Source organism: Strix uralensis, chromosome 11, assembly GCF_047716275.1.
Source record: "Strix uralensis isolate ZFMK-TIS-50842 chromosome 11, bStrUra1, whole genome shotgun sequence".
In the NCBI taxonomy this organism is placed as follows: domain Eukaryota; kingdom Metazoa; phylum Chordata; class Aves; order Strigiformes; family Strigidae; genus Strix; species Strix uralensis.
In genome coordinates this window covers 7607830-7635806 of record NC_133982.1, presented here as the reverse complement: position 1 = coordinate 7635806, position 27977 = coordinate 7607830, and the positions used below count along the sequence as shown (strand labels likewise).

General features: G+C 36.2%; 1 protein-coding gene across 4 annotated transcripts; it reads right to left on the bottom strand.

The window, feature by feature from the left end:
• On the bottom strand, positions 1–27977 carry ICE2 (interactor of little elongation complex ELL subunit 2). 4 transcript variants are annotated; one of them, XM_074880020.1, is made up of 16 exons: positions 27882–27974; positions 27537–27641; positions 26835–26939; positions 23938–24205; positions 22684–22803; positions 20927–21061; positions 20469–20585; positions 18776–18935; positions 16592–16776; positions 15137–16091; positions 12933–13111; positions 11351–11480; positions 5656–5740; positions 5511–5561; positions 4202–4460; positions 1–1733 (listed from the first exon to the last, which is right to left on the bottom strand). In XM_074880020.1, the coding sequence occupies exons 2-16, from the start codon at positions 27560–27562 to the stop codon at positions 1545–1547; spliced, it is 2964 nt and encodes a 987-aa protein (XP_074736121.1). In that variant the 5' UTR covers positions 27563–27641; positions 27882–27974; the 3' UTR covers positions 1–1544. The 4 variants fall into 4 exon arrangements, with proteins under 4 accessions (XP_074736121.1, XP_074736120.1, XP_074736122.1 ...); XM_074880019.1 differs by lacking the exon at positions 27537–27641 and having other exon boundaries at positions 27882–27977; XM_074880021.1 differs by lacking the exon at positions 23938–24205 and having other exon boundaries at positions 27464–27641.

Here is a 27977-nt window from a genome sequence, read left to right as displayed (position 1 = left end):
TTTGTATTTCACAAAGAACAGTTTTTAATATACATTCATTGTTTAAGCCTGCTTTATAAAAAACTGTCTTCAGGATTTTATAACAGGTATACCCCAGTAAACAACTTAAAAAAATTTATTTCTACTTTCATGACATTAAAATGTGTCATGTCAAGCCCCAGTGAGCAGAAGAATGCTTGCTCAGATGTGTGTACTCTGTAACTTCTTTAGTTCAAACAAAAGACTGGAAGAACATCTTTAAGGCCTTTTTTGTGTGTGTTAGCAGTTTAAGCATGCATACAAACAGCTCTCTAGAACATCATCCAAACAAAAACTGTCACAGATATTTTAAAATAGTTGTGTTGTTTAAAAGGCAAAATGGGGAAAGAACGTATTGGACTCATTCTTGTAGCTTTCAAGAATTCATGTGCTCTTCTAAAAACAATACTCTTAACAAATGAAAATATAGGCAGAAAACACAAAGCAAAAGCAATGACAGAGAATATAATTTTCAATCCTCAAATTCCAGGATTGTTTCTGATGAATTTCTGTTTGATGAAACACTGAAAGTATGTACCATAAAATACCCGTAATGCGGAGAAATCTTCTCTAACAAACAATCATGTTAGTTACAAACACATCATAGAATACAATGGGTTTACATACTAACATTCAAAACAACTTTAATTTTTCCACACACTCATATTCACTAGGAACCCACATGTCATCACATCGCTTGGCCTTTTCACAGACAGTAAGTATTCTCTTCCCCTAACTTCACTCTGTCAGTTTGGCTCTAAATTTCAAGCAAACTGCTGATGGACAGCATAATCTGGTTGGGTTTCTAGAACGATGACTAAGGCCTTGATCCTATCACTTGTTCCACCAGACAAACCTCAGGTAAGCACTACTGCATACCAGTGTGCAATCTGATACAAGATTTAGGTTGTAGCCATTCAGTAATAATGGCAATATTCATTTTTGAAGACACACCGGAATCCGTGCAGTTTTTGAAAATTGTTTACCCCTAAGTTTCCTAGTGCAAATTTATGGCACATACTATTCAAGCAAACACATCTTTTGTTCCCCAAACCTCATTTGTTACACCATCCTAAAAAGAAAACTGGTAGAGTCTGTGTGTTAAAAGGATTAAGCAATTCAATTCACGTTGTTCCCCTTATGCACATTACACAACGTAAAATGTAATTTTAAAATACATCAGAATAAAAATCTGTAGTGATTCTGGAAGAATTAAGAAAGCTGAAAAGTTATTTTTCTTGTTGTTATGTGATATCAGATATTTCTGTCAACCAATAATACTCTTGTCCCCTAACCTCAGCTGCAGACACTTGCTCTATTTTCCTCTGACTGAATTTGAGATTTTCACTTGAAATGCGTCCACTGAGGTAAGAAAGGGTTAAAGGTTTATAGAATGTTTCAGCTATGGAGCCATTTCCCCTGCCAGCTTGTTCTGGCTCCTTTGAAGCGGCAAGAAAGCCTCAGATTTTTTTGTTTCCTCTTGCCCTTCTCCAGGTCATACTTAGCACAGCATAGTTCAGCTATTCCTACTTCAGTTGCGTTTTGTTGTACTTCATTTTCCACTTTTTCTTCGACATTCTTTGTTTGCAGTAATTCTTCAGCTTCTTTGTAGCCACACCTTCATTTCTAACAGGCTTAGCTGGATTGCCTTTTGTTTCCATAGCTACTGGCTTTCCCTCATAGGGTGTGTCTGATTGTCCTTTCGCCCCAGTCATCTAGACACAGATGGGGAGAGAAGAAAAAAAAAAACCACCACCAAACTAGCATTAATAATCTTAAATCTGTATTAAGCACAAACATATACAACTACCTTCAGAGAACTGCCTTCTACTTCTTGTCACTCCAGCCAGACTCAGAAGCCACATCTGGACTAGGCGACAGGCACAGCTGGTCTTCCTGTCACCAGTCAGATCTGACCAACCCTGCCTCTTTCCTGCCTACACGCCTGGATTTCCTTCTGGCAGAAATCAAGTGCATGAGGTAATTAGGAACTGAAGCACAACTCTATTTTGCCTTCATATGAAGTCAGGATGTGGCTAAAACATGTAACTGGGCCTAAAAAGCATCCCATAGTCCACTAAGCAAGGCATAGTTAGCATGTGGCTTTTACACAAATGAGTAAATCTATGCTGAAGAAAAACAACGCTTCAAAATTTCCTTATTTTTAAAGTGTCGTACTACCTGTTCAGAATTTTAGAGCTGAGAATGGGATCTTTGGCAAATTTTCAAAGCATGATATGCATCACTTATTCACCAGCATAAATTACAGAACAGGTTGGATTCCTAAAAAATTTTCACAAAATTTCTATCAAAAGTGTCTTTACATGCAGATAATTAATTCTTCTTCTCACAATAAATTCTATTCTGTTTTAAAAACAACAGCAACAAACCCCGTATGTTAGTGACTTTTAGGCTATATTAATTTTTACTTATCCTAATGATGTCGGGAAGGACTATCACATTCAAACATCTAAAACATTTCTTTAGATTTAACTGCACTCTGAAGAAATGCAGAATATAAATGCTGTGTAAGTTGTCCATTTTCAGTAAAAAGGAGTAAGTCATCCACACACAATTTTATATTTATGTCCAAGACACAGAAATTGTGTTTTCTTAAATTAAGGTACTTCCATGCCTCTAGACAAAGCATATGTGCCTCTATACAAAATAACATACTATTCTTATTTTAGAAACTGTATTGCATATATAGTTACCAATGTTTCACTGTATAGTGAACAGTATATCAATGAGAATTTAAGTTTCTGTATGTCAGGGAAGGCACCTGAATTGCAAATGAAAGTTTCCTGAAAGGTGAAGGAGTTCAGAGCAACCAAGAGACAGGTGATCAATGGCAATTTGACTGACTGAGCTAACATTCTTCAGAGGGCCGAAAGGAAACCTTATTTTTGCTGCAGAGAATCACTGTTATCCCTATATGAGCTTTGTTTAAAATTACAAACAACCAAGAACAGATCCAAGATGCTCCACCCTAGCTGTTGAAATCAGGAATCAACAAATTAAGACATAAAAGATTTCAAACTGTGGCATGAGGGGACTGAGGAAAGTAGCTAAACTTTCAGTGATGTTGCTTGGTTTTCTGTCTTGCCATACGATTGTCCCACACCTAGTAATGTAAAAGCGCTGACTTTTTTTTTTTTTTGTGCATGTGCGTGGCCTATTTGCTTACAATCTCTCTTGTCTGCATGAGATTTCAGGTATTAAACATTACAGTTGAGTGCTTATTGCCATCTCCACAGAGGAAGCACTAGTCTGGAGCCCTCTCTTCTACCTGGCTACTTATTTTCACTAAGCTGGTTAGAATTTAGTATCTTAGGCTGTCAAGACATGTCAGTTTCTGCTGAAATAGCCCAAAAAGCTCAAGATTTTGAGATCTGGGGAAAACACAGAGAGACAAATGGAGATGAAGGTGAGACTGAAAAAACAGGAAACCAGGTTAAAAGGCCCTTCCTGAAATTATTCGAAGTACATCAACAAAAACACTATGACAGGGGCAAAATTAGAAAACCCTTATAAATGCAAATATTGTACACCTGTTTCGGCTGTACTGCAAGCTTATCAATTACAAAGCTTTTAATTAAGCCAAGACTGCATTCTTTTTGCTGTCCAAGAAGTATTATTAGCTCACATAAGAGGCAAAACTTCATTTTAAAATAATTTTGCCGTCAAACAGGGAAAAAAAAAAAAGAGTATATTTAAACCCACTTAATGTATCACAGAGAATTGCAGTAAGAGGTCAGTAGAAGAGACCCTCACAGCAGAATTTACCTTATCTCATTTTACCTGTCTACAGTTGTGCTAATCATTTTTACTCCTGTAGTCATTAGAGGGAAAATGACAACTCTACATGAGTGCTACAATCTATTTAAGATGCCTATCCTGGTGTGGATGTGCATCTTACAAAATATTCCATTTCCCTCTGTTAACAGCACGAGCTTAAATGTTGTTTTTCCATACTGTAATGTTTAAAGCTAGGTGAGATGAATCTCACTTGAGTTTTTTTCAGGAAAAGGGCATTCCTATTCTTGGTAGTGGATCCAGAACTCCAAAGGGTCTCTGTGACACCCAGAGATGATAGATGAAATATATTAGCCATATATCCAAGTGACTGAAATAGATTATTTCAAAACTGCTAATCTGTTTTTGCATCCAGCATGATACTGACCTTCTGTTTCCACGTGGCTTCCTGGGGTGCAGGCGGAAAGGTGCATGGCACTCTTCCATGGTTCATGTGATAGGGCAAAGGGAGGCTGGGATCTAGAGGCACCCATGGGACTGAAAGAGTGGCAGGTACAGGAGGCAGATCACAATGAGCTTTATGTAAATTATATGATGCTCTCGTCGACTTGTCAAGAGAACTCTTGTAGATTGCAACTGATGAATCTCCTGCAGCATGAGTCAATAAATAAGAGCCCTCCTGCAAGCTAAAAAGATAAATTCAAAGTGAAAAATACAATTTATATGTTTTTGGTTTGTTTCATTTGATCATGATAGCTACTAAGTTCTTAATGCAAAAGCAAAACATCTTTACAGATTTACTTAACAGTCCCTGTTTTATAAAAAAACTATGAACAAAAAAAGCATGAATTAAACGGTATTGATAAAGACATACTAATTCATGTGTTTATAACGTATTCGTAATGTACTAATTTATCATCAATGTACAGACTGTCATCATATTCAACAAAAGATTTAGGCATACACTGAAAACCATCCATATTTGGCAAACTAGAATTCTTTAACCAGTTTATTACAAAGCATAACGCATATATGGACACAGACACAAAAAACAGACATGCAGGATTAAACAGGTTTTCAGGAAGATAAATGTCAACCAACTGCCCATATCAAAAGTCTTAGACACAAATTGCAAAGCTACAGAAATTATGAAGTGTGGGAAAACTCTTCTGCAATTCGAATTAAGAGTTTCACACACAGTGCAAGAAACCTGCTTCACAAAAAAATTAAAAGACACTTGCAGATCGAAAGCCTGGAAGTAACTAAATAAATAAAGCAGCAAGAGAAAGGTTGCAACGTTGTACAGAAAAAGACATACGCTGTTGTAAATCAAGCTAAGCAGAAGGGAACACAAACAGTACTATTTCTACAGATTAAGCAAAAAGACTAACAAAAACCAGAAGTCCAAATTTTAAATGTCAGCCTACATACATAATATTACAACTCATTCCTCTGAACTGTTTAATCAGGTCAAAAGCATCTGGTCACCTCCCTTGAATAAGTGGTCCATAAAAATCAAGTTCTTATTCTTTTGCATCATTTATACAAAACCTGTCATCCTAAGCACATTTTTACACAGTACTGCATTACGCTGTACTAGACCTAAAATAATCTATAAAATAGGTAATGTATCTGAGGAAATAAAAACAAACAGTAGACAAGCATTCTACAGAAGAAAATATGATGAGCTGGGTAATGTTGCAAATAAATACAATGAACAAGAACAGAGCACTCACTCAGACACTTTCTTCAAAATGTGATGAAGTATATTTAATGAATTTGCAGGCCTGCAAAAAAGAAAAAAAATTACAAAAGTAGTAACTTACAAGGCTTGATAGGGTTTCAAATTCATTGCTAGAAAAAACTACTAAAAATACTCACTTAATCAATGCAAGTTTTTCTCTTAACATTTCTGGAGAAATCTTTTCTAGCATAATAAGCTTTGATGTAAAAGCATCAATACGTCCTGAAAAATAGTAATTCAATTAATACACTAAAAATAAAAGAGAACAAATGCAAAAGCATAATTTTCAGACCTAATGCATTTTAAAAGGAATACAAAATTTTGCTCTTTTACAGTGTAGAACAGTGAAAAGTATTTGTCGATATTGCACAATAACAGAAAGTAAAATGCATAGCTGCTTCAAGTACAGACATTTGTATTTGGACTGTCTTTCTAAATCAGGGCAATACCCATGAATCCAAAAAGTCTTACATTTTGGGTGATGTCTGGGATATACAAACGCATTTAACATCAGTTAGTTTGTATCTTCTCAAGTTCTTTTGATCCTTAACACTATGCTTCCTCACTGGACAGATCATGAATGTTTATCTTTTACAACAAATTTACTTTTGAGTTTAATATACTTTTTTTTTCCTATTCTGACACATTATACAAACAATTGTGTTATTTGATTTTCTAGGGATTCTGTACCTTCATCTCTTGATTTTTTGGGTGCTTCTTTTTTTTTTTTCCCTCACCTGAAAAATGACAGCTTACAATTCAGGCCTCTTTCATGGCAAATCATTAGACTATTTGACTTTGGTATAGCTAGGAGCAACAATTCAAAGGTCTCCTCATCACATTTTTAAAATAAAGGCTGACAAGAACAGTTTAGCCCACATTTTCACTTGATAAGCAATAAAGATCATTAAATGCACAGCTTGTACACTGATGTGGTGACCATGCCTTACCTTCAGATTCTCTCTCATGTTGAGGTTTTCCCAGAAATCTGTTGTATTCCACCTCCCACAAGGAGGATGAGGAAAAGGCAGCCTAATAAAACATGACCTACTCAGGGGAATTTACTGCTTTACTGCAAATCTGCTCTCGTAGGAAGTGTAAATGCTTCAATTGTACAGTTAAAACTGCTAAACCAAAGCACTTCACAATCCAAGCTAAACATTACTAGCAATTTGTTATGTGATGTGTAAGAAGACCAAGTAAGAACTCTCACTTTAACAAATTTTTTTAAAAAAGCACCAGGACAAGTAATTTCTTTTAAATGCTGTACATTTGTTACTCTTCTTGGTATCAGGATTTTGGGCAAGACTAAGTAGCTAGGTTTAATATTCTGCATTGCTGATTAGAGGAAAGGAAACTTGAACTCATTATAAAAAACCCCCAATATGTTTGCGTTCTCCATTCCTTATCAGCCTCTCCTCAAATCGGAAACTTTTCCAATTCTAAACTCATTGATGGCATAGCTGGGGGGAAAAAAAAAAAAAAATCTATGGACTACTCATATCTAATTTATATTACTGTATCTTGTATTTGATAAGTGACTGAAAACGCTTAACATTCAGTAAGGTACCCATAGAGTAAGTACTTCTTTCCAACCCATTTTTCAAATAATATTTAAAGGCCAATATTATCCTATTCAAGTGAAGGTAAACTTTTTGCAGTATGTTTTGCTTAGGTACTTAATGCAAATAAGTGACTAATGGTTGGGGTAAAATGTTCCCATTTATCAGCAAAGCTTATCACAACTTTATTTACTGCTTAGATCAAGTACAAGTATCTTATTTGGGAAACATGCCACAGAGATTACTCTCCTTGCAGATGCAGGATTTCCTGCCTGAGTAGCAAGGGGACTTAAATCAACAACCAAGCAAGGTGCTCTACTAGCAACGGGAAGACAAGTTTGTTTGATGAGAATATCTTTGCTTTCATGCAAACAATCATTACCTTCTTTGAGAACATGTGAAATAAAAAAAAATTTCTACTTAATATGACACCTTGCAATTTCTGCAGGAGACCACAGTTAAACTTCTGTTTTCTTTCTCATCTGCTGAGCCAGCAGCACTGCTGAGTCACTGCGTGGAGCTATGAGATTCCTCCCTTGGCCCCACAGAACAATACAACACTGAAGAACGACGCCAGACAATTAGGGGTCACAGACCAAGGTCCAAAGAACTTCCCACCCATACTTATTTGGCAATACAAGAGATTGTTGAGACAGTGAATTAACTTTTTTCAAGATCCAGGAACTCCTAAGCAATTCAATACTGAAGTCTACTACATGCTCAGAACTTCAATTTTAGAGGTTTCTCTTCAGATCTATGTAGTCTCAGAATTGTCTGAGCAAGAATGCAAGTTGTAGATACTGTGTTAGTAATGGTAAGATCACAGCTTTCAAATAGTTGTTCCATACTTTCACACTCATACTGGGGGGTGAATTTAAAAAGAGCAACCTCTACTATGGTTGATTCAAAAATTCCTTTAGTATAAGACATGACATTTCACTTAAAATAATAGCACGATCTGAGAAGTCAAGTCTGTCTTTCTGCTTACACCAAACATATGATAGCAGTAGTCCTACTCTGACAAATCAGTTTAATGAAAAAGAATGAGATATTTACTGTATTTTAAGTAGTCCATAATACAGGTATATTGTCACCATTAGAGAATTGTCCCTGGAGTTTCAGGACAAAGCTTTCTGTTGCAAAGAGGCCCCTAACTACAGCAGGACACTTGCAACATTGTATTTTTCACAGCTCCCCAGAAATACAAACTGAAAGGCAGAATTCCACAGCTACCTAGCAGTATTTCTCGATAGCAAAAAGAATCCCTAAATAGAATATGATAAAAATTTCCTATTAAAAGCTGTGGTAGATGCTCCTTCATAAAATAGATCATTTACTTCCACGTACGTCTTTTTACCTACCACTATTAGAAACTGCATGATGGTACCAAAAATCTGCAGTCTCCAATTTGCCTACCTGAATAAATCACATATTTTGTCAGCATCTACAGTTGGTGACATGCTGAGAGTCCAACTCCGTATCTGTAGCAGACTTTTTTTTTTTCTTCTCAATAGCAGCGGGAGGGGGCCTGCCCCACATGCTGGGAGTACTAATTTACTGTGCAGGACGGTGACAACCCACAGTAATCCTGTGCTTCCTCAAAGCACACAAAAAAATCCTGTGCTTCCTCAGACCCCAGGGTTTGCTGCTGGAAGAAGCATATCCAAGAGCTGACAAATAAGCATCACTGGAATAAACAGCATTTCTCAGTCCCAACAACTTTTTCTCCCAAGCACAGGAACAGAGAGATTGTGTTTGAGGCCAGGCCACGGAAGCCTGCCAGCGTAGGGCTCCGCGCCCATCTCACGGCTAGCAGGTATCTACGAAGGAGTCACCGAGGAGCCTCCGTATCAGAAGGAGATGGCTCTTTGTGCCAGAACAACTCCTGCAGCACGCAGCCTGCTCTCTCCTACACTCCTGAGAGACTATAAAACGGGGTGTTGGCTGGATGGGCTGTCTGCAAACTTCTGCATGCAAGTCATACGTTAAGTTTCCTGTAACTGATGGGAGATTAGATAGACATGCATTCTTTCAGTTTGTTCACTCTCTGAGCAGAGGAACCCTCTCTCGATAGCTTCCCTATTTCGTCACACTGCTTGCAACTCTGGAAAAGTTACTAAAATGTTGATAAAATTTTCTACAGGGGCCTAAATTTCAGTGCAATTCAGTATACTGTCCTGCTTGTTAAAAAAAAAAATGTTTCAGTACTGTATGTTAAGGTATGATTAGAAATGGAGAACTGTGTGCATAATTATCTGTGAGGATTTTTTTTAAGAGAAGGGAAAAACCACAGCAAATATCGCTTTTAAATTTTAAAATTAGAAAGATAATTTCCATTAAGTATGGACAGCAGACAAAGATAGAGGCACTCAGCAAAACTATCACCTCAAATTCATTGGATTTCACATGAACCTTATAATTCTATGGTAAGATGCGAAGTTTATACATAAAAATTAGACGAGAGAACTCAGCATTTCTAAAATACTACTCTGATGTGAGCTACCAACAGCAAAAGTGTAATTCAGCGCACAAGTGGAAAGGTTAGGCAACCGCAGGCCACAACTGCTGCCATAACAACCAGAAAAACAGAGAATTTTTTCTAGAACAAGAAAGTGAGGCAGTCCCCACTACAGAACATTCATTCACTGTACAAACAGGATTGTCCTGACTCCATAGCGAGTGCCAAACGTATTCTAAAATGCTTTCTGACTAACCATTTTGTTGCAGATTTTCCGTTTTAAAACCTTATTAATTACAAGATAACTAGTATCAGAAAGCTCTCCATATATTAAAAGCGTTGTTAAACATCCACAATGTTAATCTGTCCACATTTTTTATAAGCACAATTTTCATTTCTCTACAGAACATATGTATCCTAACAGACATAAAAACTTTCCTGACATTTAAAATGTCATTGTATAAATGTATGAATACAGCATTTTCTACAAGGCATTTGTTAGTGAAACCCTCCTTATAATGCTGCATTCCTTGTGTCTGGTTTCTGTGATTTTTGGATAAATTGCTTTTATGAGTAAGATACGCTTTTGCTAACATTTCCCTGCTTCTTATCCCTGCTTATTGTTTTTTTATTTTCTCTGCTCTGAATTACAGCTGCCATCTCTTATACACGAGATTTGTAGTTTCCTGCTTCATTCTCACTGAATGTGTGTTACTTCTCATTCACAGATTCTATGACATTATCTCCTGTTTCCATCTGCTGCATGATACAGGACAAGGAGTACCAAGATCATCCCTTTGACAGGGATATTTCAAGTCATATCATGTATTAGGAAACTGAATTTCATGGATCAGTTAGATATGGACAATGGAAAACGTGGAAAATGGGTTTAAGTAAGATCATCCAGTGTTCAGAACTCCCGAGGACTATCATAGCTATGGAAAGAAGTTTTCAATAAAATTATGCTATATATTTTTCTTCTTGTTAGGAATTTCATTTCTGCAAAGTCAGAAAATTATTTCCAGTACCTCAGCTATGAGACACATGTACACTGTTTTAAAACCAAGTAATTTCTCTTATTTCTGAATGACAGAACTTGGTTTAGCCCTGTCTTGCTTGTTTTTCCTCATTCTCTTGTATCTTATCTGTCTACATGTTATCAGTGTAGAAATATGAAGATTATTGCCTGTTTAAAAAAAAAACCCAAAAAAGTGACACCTGAACTTTTCCCATACTGCAAGCTCAAAGGCCAAGGAATCAGTATCCTCTGAGCCACATACCTAATGCTCTTTTCGTCTTCTACTTTGCTATGTAATAACAAGTGTTATTAAAATTATTTCACAAAACAGTAAGATACATTTATAGGTCGTATTTCATCAAGAAATATTTTTACCAATCCTGCGATAATTCATGTTGTATATGACTCATTAAAGAAACAAACAAAAAACCACCCCAAATACCTCCCCCCAAAACCAAGGATACTTTAAGTCATGAAGATTACTAATTTCAGAGAACTAAATTCACACTTAGAGATACATTTGTCTTAGAAAGGCAAATAAATGCAGTTCTTGAAAACAAAGATTACTGGATGCTATTCATCTAAAACTAATGTTGAAATACCCTCATTCACCACCCAACAGAAATTTTAGACAAAGTGCTTATAAAAGTGAATAAAAAATGATAAAAAGTGAAAACCAAAATTAGAAAGTTAAAATAAGTAAGGACATACAGAATATACCTTTAACTTTTCTGTTATTCTATGAATATTCAGATGTACGTGTTTCTTAAGCAAAAATCACCACATGAACTTACCAATATAAAATAAGCATTCAGAATGCAACATGCTCTCTGTCCACAACTGACATACTTCACTTTCTGTAAGAGCTTCAACACCGTAATAGGCTTGGTATTCTAGTTTTGGCAACAGGAATATTGGAATAAGCTGTAAAAGTGAAGATACAAGAAAAATCACCACTCACTGTCCAAAAAAATGTCCACAACTGAACTACATTTTGCAATTGATAATCATCACAGTCTTTCACTACAGCTGAAGCAACAAAAACATTTCACAGATTTTGTGTGATGACTCACATTCCACAAAATCCACAGTACAAACCTCGGACTACAGACTCTACATAGAAGAAGGTAAAATGCACAAAAAAAAAAAAGCCTAGGCAAGCTTTTACAAATAATAAATTTTTGCCACTAACTTATTTTTCCATGCCAACTAAATTAATTTGAAGTTCATACTTCTGTGCTCTACTGCCCTCTGCAGGAATTTAAGAAAAAAGACATTATTATATTTCTGATTTGTTTATTAATAGTGGAATCCCACCATTTATTCCCCCTGTCAGATTCTCACATGAAATTAGAACGTAATGTTTGGACTCTCATTTGAAATCAGAGGCTAACCTTTCTGTGTTAACACTAACAGAGAAAATATAAGCCTCTTCTCACTGACAAATCAGTTTAAATTTCAGCAGGAATTTAAAAAAATAAGCAGCAGTGCTCAGTTTCTGATTTACAAACTAAGCACCTATTCACAAGCATTTATAAGCAGTAGAGGAATAACAAAGAGATGGTACTTCTTCAAAATAAGATTCTGAGCATGGAATCTTATCAAGTAATCAGAATTAAAGATCTATTTCCATTTCAACAAAACATAAACACCTCACAAAATGCCTGCCTACCATAATTCTGGTATTCTGGGGAGGGAGATACACCACATCAAATTTGTTGAATGATTCAGAGGACTCTTGACAAAATAATAAATGACTGAGGATTCCAGCATAAGCTTTCCTCCTCGTGATTTTACAAGGAATATTTGGATTACACTTGCATTTAAAGTACTTTATTCCTTAAGACCAGTGATTTGCTAAGATGTATACCATAGCCTTTTCAAGCAGAATGAATAGGATCTCTTTTCATCTTTAAATGCGTCCTCTGTTGTTCATTCTATCTCCTATTTCTCTGCTTAACCAGGCATAATAGCAAGGCTGAATCCTGCTTGAAAGTATTTATGATCATGAAGATTCTCAAAGCCTTGGGCCGAAAACCTAATTACTGCATTAACTTTTAAGAATAGTTCAAACTGACATTAGTTTACATGAGTATAATTACCCATGCATATTACTGTAATGCAGTTGTAGTAAAAAATGCAGAATCACACTTATCTTTTCATCAAGTAGGTTTAAAGAAATCACAAGTTATTCTTCCCTCTCCTCCTACAGCAAATATTTACTTAAAGACGACACACGCTGCAGAGATACAATTAAATGTACTAATTGTCTGAGTGAAAACACAAATACTATGAAGGACTGGGAAACCCAGAGATGCCAGTTGAGCACAACTGTTTAAAAAAACAAAACAAAACATCTATCAGCAAAATCTGGACCTTTTGGGCTTTTTTCTTCTTATGGTATCGTGGCAATGACTTCACTTTTTGCACACTGCAACGCACAAGTAACAACAGATCATCCAAACTGAATAGCTTATACACAAGGTTGCCATCCTGAGGTGCTTTATACTCTGAAGGGTCTTCTTCAAGCATCTGAAGTTCATTTGGCAGCTTTCCTATAGAAAATAAATAAACCAGAAAATGACAAGTGTGCACATTCTTTACCATGAAGCTAATTAGCTTTCTTCTCTTGCAGCAGGCTTTTTTTTTTTTTTTTTAAATAGGATGTGTTTGATTTCCTAAGATTTTGGGGTGAAAATGAAAGTGTCTGCTGTAACATTTTAAGAGTATATTTTTAAATATTCCCACATATTCTATCCTAATCATTAGATTTCTTATACAGAGCTGTGAGTCTCTATTGTACAAATGAAGTTCAAAGGCTGTTTTTTTAAGCCACAGTTACTCAGCACAAAGAAGACAAAAAATTTATTTACCATGAATGCCTCCTGAGAGCCACCATCCATTTATCAGTTTCTGAAATAACACAAACCTCAGGTTTGTATGGCAGCATAAGCCTCTGTTCCAACTTGAGTTTGCTTCAATCTAGCATATTCAAAAGAAATACTTACTAGAGCTCCAAGTGCAGCTTTGAGGTAGGTTAACAAACATCCCTACATCACTTAAGAGATATTTTAACAAAACATTTAAAACAAAGAAGAATAAACTCCAACTTGTTTAAGATTATTTATTGAAAATTTATCCAGTTCTGGTTTTTGCCCTGCAGGTATGTGGAAATACGTGTCAAAAATACAACTACAAATAGGTGTTGCTGTAGTGCTATGAATACATCTAATACTAAATTTAGAGTTTATGTGCATCTTTAAATAAATGTATATAGTGTGAGATATTATCATCCAACTGACCGGAAATAATTTTCAGTTAGTAACATATTTAACTTAGTTCTGGCTTTCTGCAAAAAAGACATGCATAGAGGTTTATCAGCTTGCTATAGAACTTTCAATCTGTAGAATTATGCTTTCTATTCTTTCGCAGTCACTTCAGCATCTTAGCAATACTAGTTTCCCTACCTCTATTTAAAAAAAAAAAAATAATTAAAAATTCTATTATCAAACACCTGAATTCCATACTCGTGCTTTTTAAGAGAAAAAGAAATAGAAGGGGTACCATGCTGCTCAACCCTTCACGCTGAGGGAGGTGACATAGCCTAAATACAGTTAAATCGTTAAAAATGTCAGAAGCGATAACAAAACAGAATTCGTTGCGTTAACTGTTTCCATTACAGATTAAGTAATTAATTCAGATTAATTACTATGTGATCAAAGGCACAGCTAGATAGAAAATACCAGCAAAACAGGTTTTCCCACCAAAAAGCACTGATTCGTTGGAATGAAATATCTGAGAAAAAGAGTAACTGTTCTGATGCAACCTGCCTGGTTTCCTGTCAATTTACCAACACAATAAAGTGCTTCTAACTTCAGTTGTACAGAACTTGAAAGCAACTCGGACATGTGAGTAACACCTCAAAGTTCATGGTCCCTAGGATCTTCAAGACTTCTAGTTCTTGGTTGAAGTCTGGGTGTAACATTCAATTACCAGCTAAATGCATGAGAACTTGGGAGAGGTGGCTTGTACTGAGTCTTCATTAGTCTTCTGGAACAGATTGCTAGGAGCTAAGAAACGGCAACTGAACTAGACATCTCAGAACTTGGCCATCCAAATTTCAAGTTTTCTTTCAAGTTTTAATTGCATAATTTGATTACATTTTTCTTCTACAGAAAATGTAAAATAATTCCATTTTTAACTGACAAGAAACTATTTCTGCAGACCAGACTACACAAATATTTGAATTTCTGAGGAAAACTCATTTCACTACCAAATTATTTCTTTTCCTTGCTTAAAACCTTGTGTATAACAACTTTTTGTTTCTTTAAAGTAAACAATATTTTGCGTTCACCTCTATAGACAAACAGCTCCTAAAATGCTCTCTCATGTGTGCAAGACAGTAATTCTCACACAGAGAAGGTATTGTTAAAAAAAAAAAAATTAAGTCACATCTACAAATAAACATAACAGAGGTACTATTAGGGTGTTCTTCAGATGAAGGAGTTAAAATGTTTTTCTGCTAAATTTTACCAAAAATTTGAAGTTTTACTCCTTACACAATACACACAATCACTTACGCTTTGGCACTCCCTGAAAAAGCCAAGTCCAGGTATTCCTAGACGAGCCGCTGGGATTTGAGGCAGGGGCTGGCACAGTTTCTGTGCTGGAGGTCACCAATGGTTTTGGAGATTGAGGCACATGGGCTGGCATAGCATTAGAATTATCACAGCTCACCACTGGCTGCTCATGAGCTTTTTGGGAAGGTGACTTGAGAAGTTCAGTTTGCATTTTCAAAATCTGTCCGACAGGATCAAATTCTCTGGACAACTTTCTTGTAGGCTTTCTGGAGGCATTTTTTCCCTGATCCATGATACCCAAGCAATCAGTCGTGCTTGCTAATGGAATTGGCGGGGGGGAAGGTGATTTGGCAGTCTCTGTTGAGGTATGAGAAACAGTGTTTGGTACAGGTGTTTTGCAACAACTGGTGTTTTTACATTCTGTATCAATTATCAAACGCTCTTCATCTGTGTCACTACTGCATAAAGAAGTGTAAGTCTCATTTTTTTGTGCACCACCAGACTCTTTCTTGTAACTAACAGCATTAGATAGAGTATTTAATTTTGTTTCATTCTCCAATACCTTGGTCATGACATGCTGTGCTTTGTTCAGTCCTACCTCCTCTGAATTCAAGTTTTTATGAGCTGAATTTTCTTCAGGGCTGAAGCACAGGATGCCATCTGATGATGGAAGCTGCATGCTGGCACATGCCAAAACTCCTTGCTCTGAAATGGTGACTTTCCCTTCTTCATCTCCACTGTTTGTGGTGGATATATTTTTTTTCACTATTTTTAGGTCATGTGATAAAACTTTACCAGTGTTATTAACTGTAGGAAAAGTACTTTCCATTTTAGAAGTTCTTGAGAGCTTGACATTTGCTCCAAAAGTTTCCAGTTCTGTAACATCATCATCAAAGTCCATCCCTGTGTCATCTGGAAGAGGAATCTTCCTGTACTGGTATGTATCAGAAGACATCTTAACACAGGGGGGAAAAAATAATAACATTAAAAATAAATAAATAAGTAAACCAGACCAAGAAATAGAATGTTTTAATCACAAACACTGTCAAATTGAAAACATGAAAAATGTTCTACTATCCGTATTTTGACTGTTGGGAGAGAGGGGCAGTAACAGAAAGAAAATATTCCTGTGTTTAATGTGGGATATCTTAAATCCTAGGAGTTGAAAGGCCTTTCAAAAGAGAAATAAAGTTCATAGAACTTTTGCCACTTAAATAAGCTGACCAAAAAACATTTTAATGAAGTAAACATTAACGCTGAGATGCCAATGTAATAGAAGCAATTCAAGGAACTAGACAGACATTTTAAAACATAGGGTCCGTAACTCAGCAGTAGAAAAACTACCAACAGAAAAACTAAATTCTCCTTCATTATCATGGAACAAGTAACTTAGGAATTATAACGCAGGTTTTTGGTTTAGTTTGTTTGTTTTTAAGAAGAGGTGAAGCTACATACATCCCACTGAAACAGACGGTCCTCAGCTGGTTTGTCCATCAATACGTGAGAAATGGAAACATAAGACTTTTTAGTCGCTAGGAAGTCCATTGGAATTTCATGGAAGATTTGGTTCCTCTCTCTTATTGTCATTTCCTTTCTCAGCAGAGGTGAATCAACATAAACCACTTTAGCTGGTTTGCTACCTTTTCAAGAATAAAAAGAGACTGAGTACATATTAAATGAAATGAAAAAAGATTGTTGTATAATTTAAGTAAGAAATCTTTCAACTATGGTCAAATTCATTCCACATTCACACTAGAAGAAATAAAAACTATCCTCTCATTCATTAACAACAGAAAATAAAAGTATGTCCAGATACAGTGTGAATTATTAGGATCCTGCAGCAGCAATACATACCACATTAACAGTAAATTGTATTTTAAATGCAGTTCTAAATAGAGAATTTGTAAAATAATTTAGGATTCGTCGTTCCTTATACTGCATTCTATCATCACATGTATTCTGCTTTACAAAAAGATCTTTTTTATTTCCTTTGATGAACCTGAAATTTTTATCATTTTTTTAAAGTATCATCACCCAAAAGTGATGGCTGCAGTCTATATTTCTTCCAATCACTAACTGTGTCTGGGGTCTGCTGCCCCACTCTTTTGTTTACACCTTAAAACACTTACATATGAATCACCCACAGACTCATCCAGAAATAACACTGATACCCTGCCCAATATTATACAGTAAGCAAAGGCACATGGTGAACATAGTATCACTGTTTTAGAAAAAAAATTATCTGTGAATCTGTGAAAAAAATAATTAATGCAAGAGGTGGGTTACAGGGAAGATGGAAAAGGAAGGAGAGGAGAAACCCTTCAAGAAACACTATATATTGCTAACATTCTGAATGCCCTTTAGGTGTTAACTTTGGATCTAAAAATTAAGTTTAAAAAGTGTAAAGCTGATATGAACGGAGTCAGCCTATCATTAAAGTAATTTAATTTCATGTAAGCAAGTGCAAAATTTGTAAGATTTGCAGATATTTGACAGCTTATTTACTACTATTCAGAAGTCTGCTATGCACACAATATGGACATTCTAAGACAACCACCATTATAAATATTCATAATGAAAAAACCCTACTGTATTAAAAAAAAGGGTAACGAGAGGAAATCTATATTCAGATTACTGATGGAGTGCTTGACAACTAAAGTATAGCATTCAGATGAGTTAATCAGTTTATTTAAAACATTTTTTGTTGCAATTGGGAAGAGTGATCTCCATGAACATTCATTATTTATTCATTATTCTATGATGTCAACAGCTCCTTTTAATTCCAGAAAGTGTTTGCTCTTTGTTTTTCATAAAACTTCAGAATTTCTTTTTTAGCTTATTGAAATGCGTTCACTTGATAATTTTAAGAGGTTCATGCAGTTGGTTTCTTTCCAAGGAGCAGAGCTTACAGTTTTGAAAAGCAAAAGGACATTTAACTGTTTTTTTTTTTTTTCCCCCCAAGTGGAAAATAGCTGTATGTCCAAATTCAACGTTAATGGTGATACCTCTAGAGGCTGAGTTACTATTCTCAGTAACAAGGTGGAACAAGGTGTAGAAAACTATGAAATGACCTTGCTATCAGCTTTCCTCCGTGAAAGCAGAGGACAAACTATAGCAATGGATTTTTTTAAGTTCTTTTTTAAAAATAACTTTGATTAAACTAAATATCTTTCCTTACCACACAAAAGTCTCTGACTCCCTACCAGATGACAGCTGAAAACTATTAACTTCAGATTTTTGCCCTTTAAGATGTGTGAACTAAGTAAGTCAAATTTTACTACTTTATATGACCTTAAATTAAATTAAATTAAAAACATGGAAGCACTTAAGAGAAACTATTTTCTTATGGCTGCATCTAGAGTGCTGCTTCTAGAGTGCTGCTTCTTCGGAAAAGGTAAACATTTGAGCCTATAATTACAATTATAATTTAATTAACCTTGGCTTTTTTTTTTTTTTAAATAAAAGCAAAACTAAACTATTCTATTGATGTGCGAACTAAACCAGACTGCCTTCTACCTTCCCACAGCTGGTTTCACTGGATTTTCTAATTTCCTGTTCTTCCATGTGCTTGAAAAGGATTATGAGAAAATAGGTCTTCATGGACAAAAAGGTAATTTTTCTAACAAAAACATACTATACCTGCAACAGGGATCATTTTAATGCAAACTGGAATTTCCCATTGTTCCTTGTAGTTTAGTCCGTGATTATTCAGTAAAGTAAATAATGACTGATTATTTAAAACAACTTGTGGACAGTATTTCAAAGCAAGTTTTTCTGCATTTGAATCCGAACTAATATCCTAAACAGAAAAGAGTTAAATTTTTAAAGTTTAAGAAATACACACCCAAGTTTAAATTTGTAAGAAAAACCACAAACCCAAACAAACATGGATTAACTGCCCTGTCCCCACCCCCACTCCCCCAAAGCCCAAATACCACCATGGTGCCAAGCTTCAGAACCAAATTAAAAAAGAAAAAAATCCCCCTGCGGGTTTCTGGCCAAATCTTATGCATCCACCCTGCAGCATGAGAATATGTATCTTCTTAACTTGTATCTTTCAGTTCATTCCTATTAATTTGAATTACTGGGCTGAATAGGAATTTGGATGATTGTGAAATATGGGAGTATGTTGCAGAAGAAAAAAACAGATTCACTCACACATATCTTACAGATCATCTCACAAGTTAAGTAATAGCACAATAAAGACATTAACATTAAAGTATGGTTAAAACTGCACAGTTATTTGAATACAGATTATGTATATAGATTCTTAAAACAAATATAAAACCATGAAGAATGCAAATTCAGAATTGAAATTATAAAGTTATTAATCATTATGAGTACAGGTTTCCATGAAGAGAGGAGGCTGGGAAGGCTCATGAGGTGGAGAACATCAAGGACTAAGATGATAATGGAAGCTCAGGAGCACTGAGGACGATGAGAGAGAAACAAGAAAAATCTAGCTATGTTCTTTTTTCTGCCACCTGAGACATCATCAGAAATATTCTCTGTTATAGCTATAACATCTTTTGAGGCACATATCATTCTCCTGTGTCACCTCTGTTACTTTCTTAAGCAAAAGTGTCTTTGCAATCATAGTGCAAAGTTGAAAGTTTAGTTTTTGATATGTGAACAAATTCCTTAGATTAGTGGATAACAAATTATCTGGCATAAACAGACACAAACCCCAAGCTCTACAGAATTAAAAACTCATTGATTTTCTCTGTGGAAGAACACAAACAGAAACTTTGGATATTTAACAGTAAGGTGGAATGGAATCTAAAAATTGTTCAACTCTGAAATGGAGTTCATGCTGTTTAGCAAAAGAAATTCCCCGGGTAAGCTAACCTAATCGACTTTGCAGAAAACTAGATAGTCTGAAGTATTTCTTCTTACCCTCAGGACTTCTTTCTTAAATCAGAAGCCTTTACACCTACATGCATTCACATGTATGTATACACACACAGAGGCCAGCTGAGAAATTGCAAAGCGAAGTTTAAAAGGAACAACACTGTAATAAACAATTCCATCGAGATTTCACAGACAGTGTGTATCAATTCAAGGACCTCTAATATGTTTCACTGGTAGAACAGAGGAAGTCCCTTCAAGAAGCACTAGGTCTAAAAGGTAATAACTCAACTTTTGAAGAGGGCAGTGTGATTGCTATAAATGAAATACTAAACAAATAATGATCCCGTGTATATTCCTATGCTACAAGATGTGTAATTAGGAAAAAAAAAAATGAAGTAACTTAATACTGCCACATAAGAAGGACCAAATTGCTCTTCTCTACAAAATAAGCCTTAAAAATGACAATAAAAAGGTTACTTACATTGTGCATAATAGAAGCCTTTTTTTCTGGAGTTATAATAGATGTAACAGTTTTATAATCTGTGGGCAGTTGAACATACATGGCAGGGAAATCCGTTTTACCACGTCTTGCCGTACCCTTGAAGAAAATAGCTTTAACCAAAATCATCCTGACCCAACACTGCATTTCTTATAATGATATTAAGAATTTATGCAGGTCCATTATAAAGTTAGTGTTATATTAAAAAAAATATACTATTAACGTAATCTTTTTACTGCAAGCATACAGTGAAGGGTGTTAACAGCCTTACTACCAAAATAATTTTGTGTTTTTATTATAATTTATAATCAAAACTTAACCCCTAACCCAAGCACTGAATCATATGTGTAAAAAACCTGAATCCTTGCATAACACAATCCACATGTGATTCTACTTATTTGAAAATAACACCAAAACAATACATATACGTAAGGTACTACCATTACAAGCAGATTTTTTTCCAGCTTAAAGGTCAACTGTGTATGAAACTTTCCTCCCATGATACTCATGATCTCCTGGAGTGTGTAAACCTCAGGGTACTTTTGCACATGTCCAATACAAGCATGTAGTAATTCCTAACATAAAAAGAAAAAAGAGTTTATGCATTTGTGTATTTCATAAGAATTTAGTTTTAAAAAGTTTTTTCTGCAACTGCAAGTTGCATTTGCATATACTTTTTGTAGAGATCACAGAGGTATTTAGCAGATTACTGCTAACAGACTTGTTGAACTCTTTCAGTTAGGGACAGTATTTAAAAACTTAAGAGGTACCGGTACAACTCTAATAATCTTACAATCACGCGTATCAGAACTCAAACCTATTCTAAATTCTCTGCAACCCTTCATATGGAAGGCTAACAATGCTCACAGGCTCAGAACAATCATAAAAAAGTTTAGTACAGTTTGAAATGTGCTAAACCAGGCAATTATTTTCTTTTCAGTTTATTTATTGTGGCTTTTAGAGGGACTAGTATTTTTTTGTGTTACCACCTAATTTACACTGGGCCTAGGTAAAAGTCACAAAGGTAAAGACATAGGAATATTCCATATGTGTTGAAACTTGCTTTCATGCCAACTCTAGATCCTAAGATAAATACATAATTCAGATATCAGAAAAAATCAAGACATTTAAGTTTCATTTGGCAACTAGAATTAGTTATTTCTGCAAGTACTGTTTAAAACTAGTATGTGCCTCCATTTCATTTTTAACTCAGGATACCAATTTAAGTAGGACTTCAAGTTTGGAGACATGTTTTGGGACCAGACGACAAGATCACTTCGAAAACCAGACACAAATGTAAGATATAAAGTTACAAAGCCAATCCCAATTTTTAGGAAAAAAGCAAGATTTCTGCCCTCACATGTGCCCAAACCATGTGTTAACGCAAGAACAAATTTATCTTGTGCACGAAAAAGCACATAATAAAAAGTCTTACGGTGAAATAGAAGCCATCCTTCTGAATTCACCTAAATGCTCTACTCTCTAGTAAACATTTATTTTCCTGTTTTATTCTGTAAAAGACAGCACTCACTAGAAAAGGCTGAACTTTTAACAAAAAGTATATAAAGTAAGACATTTCAATTAAGGCAAGACACTATGAGGAAAACAAGCACGAGCAAGTCAACATACTGAAGGGAAAGTTTAACGAACCTGTACTCCAGAACTTTTTTCCCAAAATGTGCTATTAAAACAAGAATGATATATAAAGTTGCATTCATGTTTGATTTTAGAATCATCAAAGTGGGTATTTAACAGAGCATGAACTTGCAAATGATTATGATTAAAGCCTGAGTAACCTCTGATTAAAGTGACTTTGTAACATGCTACTGTGGAGGAAAGCTTAACATTCTGTCCAGTAGTGTGTATTTAGGAGCAGCTTGTTAATGTAAATGCACACTTAAAATGCAGTTTCTCCCTTCCCAAATATAAAGATGTCATTTACTTAACTGCGGACTACACCTCTGTACAGTATCGCATTCAGTGACCTCCCTTACATCGTATCTTACTGGCTACGATAAACTGTGGGCTAAGCCATGCTGCACAGCATAAGGGAAAGGGCAACGTCTCATGTCTCCCAACATGGAATCAGCAGAAGCTCGGGGAACATCAGACCCCATGAGCAGTGCCTACAGATCTTAATCACAATTCCAATTTAATTATTTAAGAAAAGAAGGAATTAAACAGTATTGGTAATTACCTCAGTATAACGTAGTGCATCTTCAGAGATGGCATCATAATCTTGGGCACAGCTTTTTGCAGCGTTTTGGGCAAATTTCATAAATTCTGCAATTTCATTGTTTACTACTTCTTTCATTTGCTGGTGGGGAAGGAAAAAAAAATCTGTTTTTTAAAGACAGAATGGAATCCTGTAGGTTAGGTATATAATCAGCAAGATTTCCAGAGAGGTAGCACAAGTGATGGTATGAGAGAGTGCAGAGATTCCACTTGCTGCACAATTTGGCAAGTCTTTGCACATGTTCAGAGTTTCACTTAAGTAAAAAATTTTTTTGCAAGGCCCATTTCCTTTAAAAAAAAAAAATCCCCAAACAACAAAACACCCCTGCCCCAACAAACAGCAAGCTTCTTTTGATCATACACTGGTGGTTTATAAAAAGAAAGGCTACAAGACATTGTTGGAGCAACCTTACATGACAGAGTCACAAAGATATCTGAGCTGTGCCTTCATAAGCAATTACAGTGTAAGTGACAACAATGCAGTAGGTACTGATTTCCCTGGGAATGACATTCCCATTGTTACAGGATAAAAAAAAAGGAATTAGTGTTAACAAGGAAGCATGGGAAACCAAATGCAATGGCTCAAAAACATTTGGTGATTAATTACATTACACAGGATTCAACTAAAATGATACTTCCAACCAACGTGAGACATGGCCTTTCACTATTTAAACAACATTGCTGAGACTAAAGGCACGTGCGAAGCATGGAAGGTCAACACACAGGTCCCTCACATGCTAACAAAGAAAGTTTCCATTACAGGGTGCTGTCAAGTATCACATCAAAACGTATCCACCTCCTAACATTGTAACAAGACTGCTACATGCCATTATGAAATGCTAAAATCACAGTAAGGTCAACTCTTAACTTCCTTCTCATAAAAAAATGGGGTGTTTTGTGGGGGTGGGTGGGTGCCTGATCAGCTATCAAAGATCTACACCTAGTCAGCTGTTTAGACTACTACTAAAAAACAAACCAAAAAATCCACAAAAACCCCACCTACTTTAGTGAAATAACTAAATACACTTTAAATTTATATTAAAAAATTTATCCTGAATACTTTAAACCTTTATTACCATTCATAATACTACGTTAAAAGGCAATTATGACAAATTGAATTTTAAAACTTTTTTGCTACATTTTCCTTAACTCTTCACAACAAAAAAATTGTACAACTCCCTCTGTGATGTTCATATGTACACACATGAACACTTACGAGATAGGTGAGTAATTCTCTTTGACTTGCTGCATTAACTTGAAAATGGTTTATTTTTTTTGAGTACTTAGTCATCAGATATAAGTATGTCTTCTGCTCCTTCTCAGTCAAAGAAGAGGTAAATGGATAGGGGAGTCTAGGTTCTGGAAAAGGATGATCATCAATTGTGCTTTTAGCCTCCAGCTCAACTGGATCCGCAGCCTGCATGCTACAAGTCTGTCTGTTTCCTGAAGAGTTTGCCAATGCCTCCACATTTTTCTTTGCCTCTCTGAAAGAAAAGTAATAAATGAAAGAACTTATACTTTTCACATAAATATTAATATTTGTCAGAATTAGTAAAGGCAGTCATGCAAGCCTAAACTTCGAATCCAGCAAAATGCACTGTGAGATATCATACTCTTCCAATTCCTAGCCTATGTCATAGGAATTTCCTTATTCTGAAACTTCACCTGGACAATCACACTAACTCTTGGTATCAACAGCAGGTTTGCCACTGGTTTAAAGATGAAAACCAAAAAAACCTGCTTTTTTAAAAAAAAACAACAAAATGGTGTATATATTAGTCAGTATACTCAATTTTGAGGTGACAAGCTAAATATGAAACTGATTCTTTGTTCTGGAAACACCCATTACCAGTGAAAAGATAAAGAGTCTCAACATTACATTATTCATTGATAGCTGGTGTTCAGAAACAGCTTGCACTCAGAAAGGTCTAACTTATCAGTCAAAGTTATGACAGTAAAGGAGAAAGACTTAACTAGAAAAAGCCTTTCACTGTAAAAGAAGTAAATTAAAACTACTTAATTGTAATAATAGAAATTCCAGATTTCAATTAAGAAAGTTTTATTTTCCACTCTAAACAACACTGAAATCAGTTTCCAAAAATAATGTTGGGCTAAGGCAAGGGGCGTAGCTGGCCTAACAACAACAAAGAAGTAACATTATAAAGCTGGTTCTTAAAACATCTCCAGTATACGAGGGCCATCTTAGCCCTGCTCTATTTAAAATAACTGTTCTTAAGAGAGAAAATATTTAAGGTTAACAAAATGAACATTAACTGCTGATCTTGGAAAAAACATATTTTTAAGATACGATTTCAGCAGTAGGAAATATCCCAAGTGTTATTCAAACCCAGCAGTATCACATCCACAGTTCTTAATAATACTTCACAGCTGTCTCTCTGAATATGAGAATGTGTCCATCCTCATGGCACAAACTGGCAAATTTAATTAAGCTGCAGCAGCGACAAGATGCTGACTCAGATATGCCAATGTAGGAACATCAAGAAATTCTAGCAGCTTAAATTGGCTATATTCAGCACTGAACGAAATGGCAGCACATCAAGATCATTTCAGTATGCAGTGCTGTCACAGTCTTCATCAGGGTGCAAACCAAAATAATCTGACAGAGCTTTTCTGTCCATATTTACAGCATTATACTTTATTTGAGCTGACGGCTTAAATTTTTCCCCTTCATTTTATCAGCAACCTGCCTTCACAGCTTCTATGGTGAGAGAACATACGCTTTAGTAAATATCTATCAGAAACCCCAATATAAAAATTGACAAATTTTCTCTAGCTTTTGAGATTTGCCCCAACAGGTTCCATTTCTCTTGACTATGGCCACACAACATAGTTCCACAAATTTCTGAATTTTTCTTGTTGCAACCTCTCTTCTGGCTATAAACCCACTTCTACCACACACAACTGAACACAATCCCACTCTTGAGTGCAGTCATGTCTACTCCAGAAACCCTTTTTCTGCATCATCTAAAAGAAGAATCCTCCAGTAATATCCAGTGTACCCAGTAGCAAGCTGTGAGGGCTCTGCTCATTTCTGTCAGTTCAAGGAAAGTTGCTCCAACAGAGATGAAACAGAAAAGCCTTCTCTAACTAACGATGTGGGATCTAAAGAGTCATGTGATGTAGACAAGTATTCCCCTCAAACGCATGTTCTCAGTGTCAGTTCATAAAAATACAGTAATTTCCCTTTAGAACAAATTCTCTCTACACACGCTGAAATCACTTAGAGCACAGTACCTACCTTGGTCTCCCAGCCACATTCTTTGTGGCATGAATGTTCACCCACCATGAGACACTTGCCACTTGTACCTTCCTACCAACTTAATGATATCTTAAAAAAACCCCAACAGCCTAAATACAGTCCTCCAGTTTTTGAAATCCAGCAGCATAAGCCATGCTTTCCACTATGTGAAACAAATGTTGATTCAACTTAAGAAAATAAAAAAAGACATCAAAAATTGCACAAAAAATACTACCTATACCATCTATGTTCACATAATCTCATTTCCCATTCTTCAGCTAACACTCCATGCAGTTTCTTCTTTACTCAAGGAATTAATTGCATCTCCACTGCACCTAAGACCCTCTTGGATCTATGTAAACAGTGTCAGCTACTTCCAAACGATACAAGTAAAAAGGATTTCAATGTACACTATCATCAGCCTTCTACAAAGTGAGAAGACATGGAGAGACAGCAAGACACTGATTTCTAAAAAGAATTAGGTCTAGCTCACGGGTTACAGGATCCTTACTGTAACCAGTTAAGAGCTTGGGTCAAACTTCATCCCTCTTTGGTACGTAAGAGTAAGCAAAAACCAACAAGCACCACCCCCAAAAAATAACCCAAACCCCATCTCAAAGCCTGCAAAATACCACCCCGCCCCCCAAAAGACACAAAAGACCAGAGGTCCCAACCCAGACTCTTCCTGTTTTCTCTGTTTCACAACAGGCAAAGCACAGGCCAACTGCTGGACCAAGGAGTCAGTAACAAATCCTTGCATGCCAGGTAACATGCAGCTTTCCCCCAAAACTGTAAGGGTACGTATCAACAGGACGATGACAAACAGCACAAAAGTATAATGTAACAGAATATACCTGTTCGATAAATGCCATAGTTCAGAGAGACTGGGAGCCAATGAATATTTTTCATAAATTCCACGTGAGAAAAATACTTCACTGCCATTTTTTGGTAAAATATCCCTGATAATTAAAAAAAAAGAACATTACAATACACAAAAAATTAAAGGCCACATCTACCCCTGAGAAACAACAAACAGGATTATTTATTTTAAAAAAAAGCCTATCTACAGTGTTTCCCCATTCCCTCTTTATGGAAGTTACATATATACTATCTAAGTCCTTACTTGTGTTCTTCACAGTTCAAAAAGAACGATTTCATTAATACAGGATATAAATTCTAGATAAGGCAAGAGAAATTCTGATGCAGTTACACACTTTCAGATGCTCATTAACCAAAACCAAACACTGTGTTGAACTTGATGGAATTTTGAGAGAAATACAACAATCTTGTTTTTAATTTTTCAGAAAAGAGGTATTTGGTCTTCTATTTGTTTTTTCCTTTTTTTTTTTTTTTTTTTTTTAAATATAGCTCTGCTGGTGTATAGGGTTTACACAGTGCTACTCTTCCCAAACTATTTTGAAAGACATGAGGAAATACTTATTTCTGTCTTTCTCACGAATAAACTAATTCAAAACCAACTCACCTCTCTACCCTTACAAAGCCGAACTACTTCTTTATAAGGCTTTTCGTGTTAAAAACAAGAACCATGTCACTACCCCAAATCCATATCGTGGATGCTCATTACTGTTCCTCATTTCCGAACACAAACAAACATCCAGACTCTTCTTCAGGCAAAGCACACTCACTCCTCCCTTCTTCCACTGAGAGAACGACAAAAAATGGCGCCACCCCCCCTGTCCCCCAGCGACTGGGCGGAGCCGGGCGGGGGCGGGAACCCAGCCCCGCCCCACCCCACCCCGCCCCGCCGCGCGCATGCGAGCCCCCGCGGCGCGCTGGGCTGGGCGCCGCGCTCTTCTCGGCGGGGCAGCGCGGGGCCGCTTCCCGCTCTCCGCAATTCAGCGGCCCTGCTAGGCTGGGGGGAGAGGGGGGAACGCACTTACCAGGTCAGCAGTTGCCCCTTGGCCGCCATCTTGGCGGACCCCTCCAGGAGGCGTATTCGCCGGTTCCTCGTCTCGCTGCCGCGTGAGGCGGCCTCA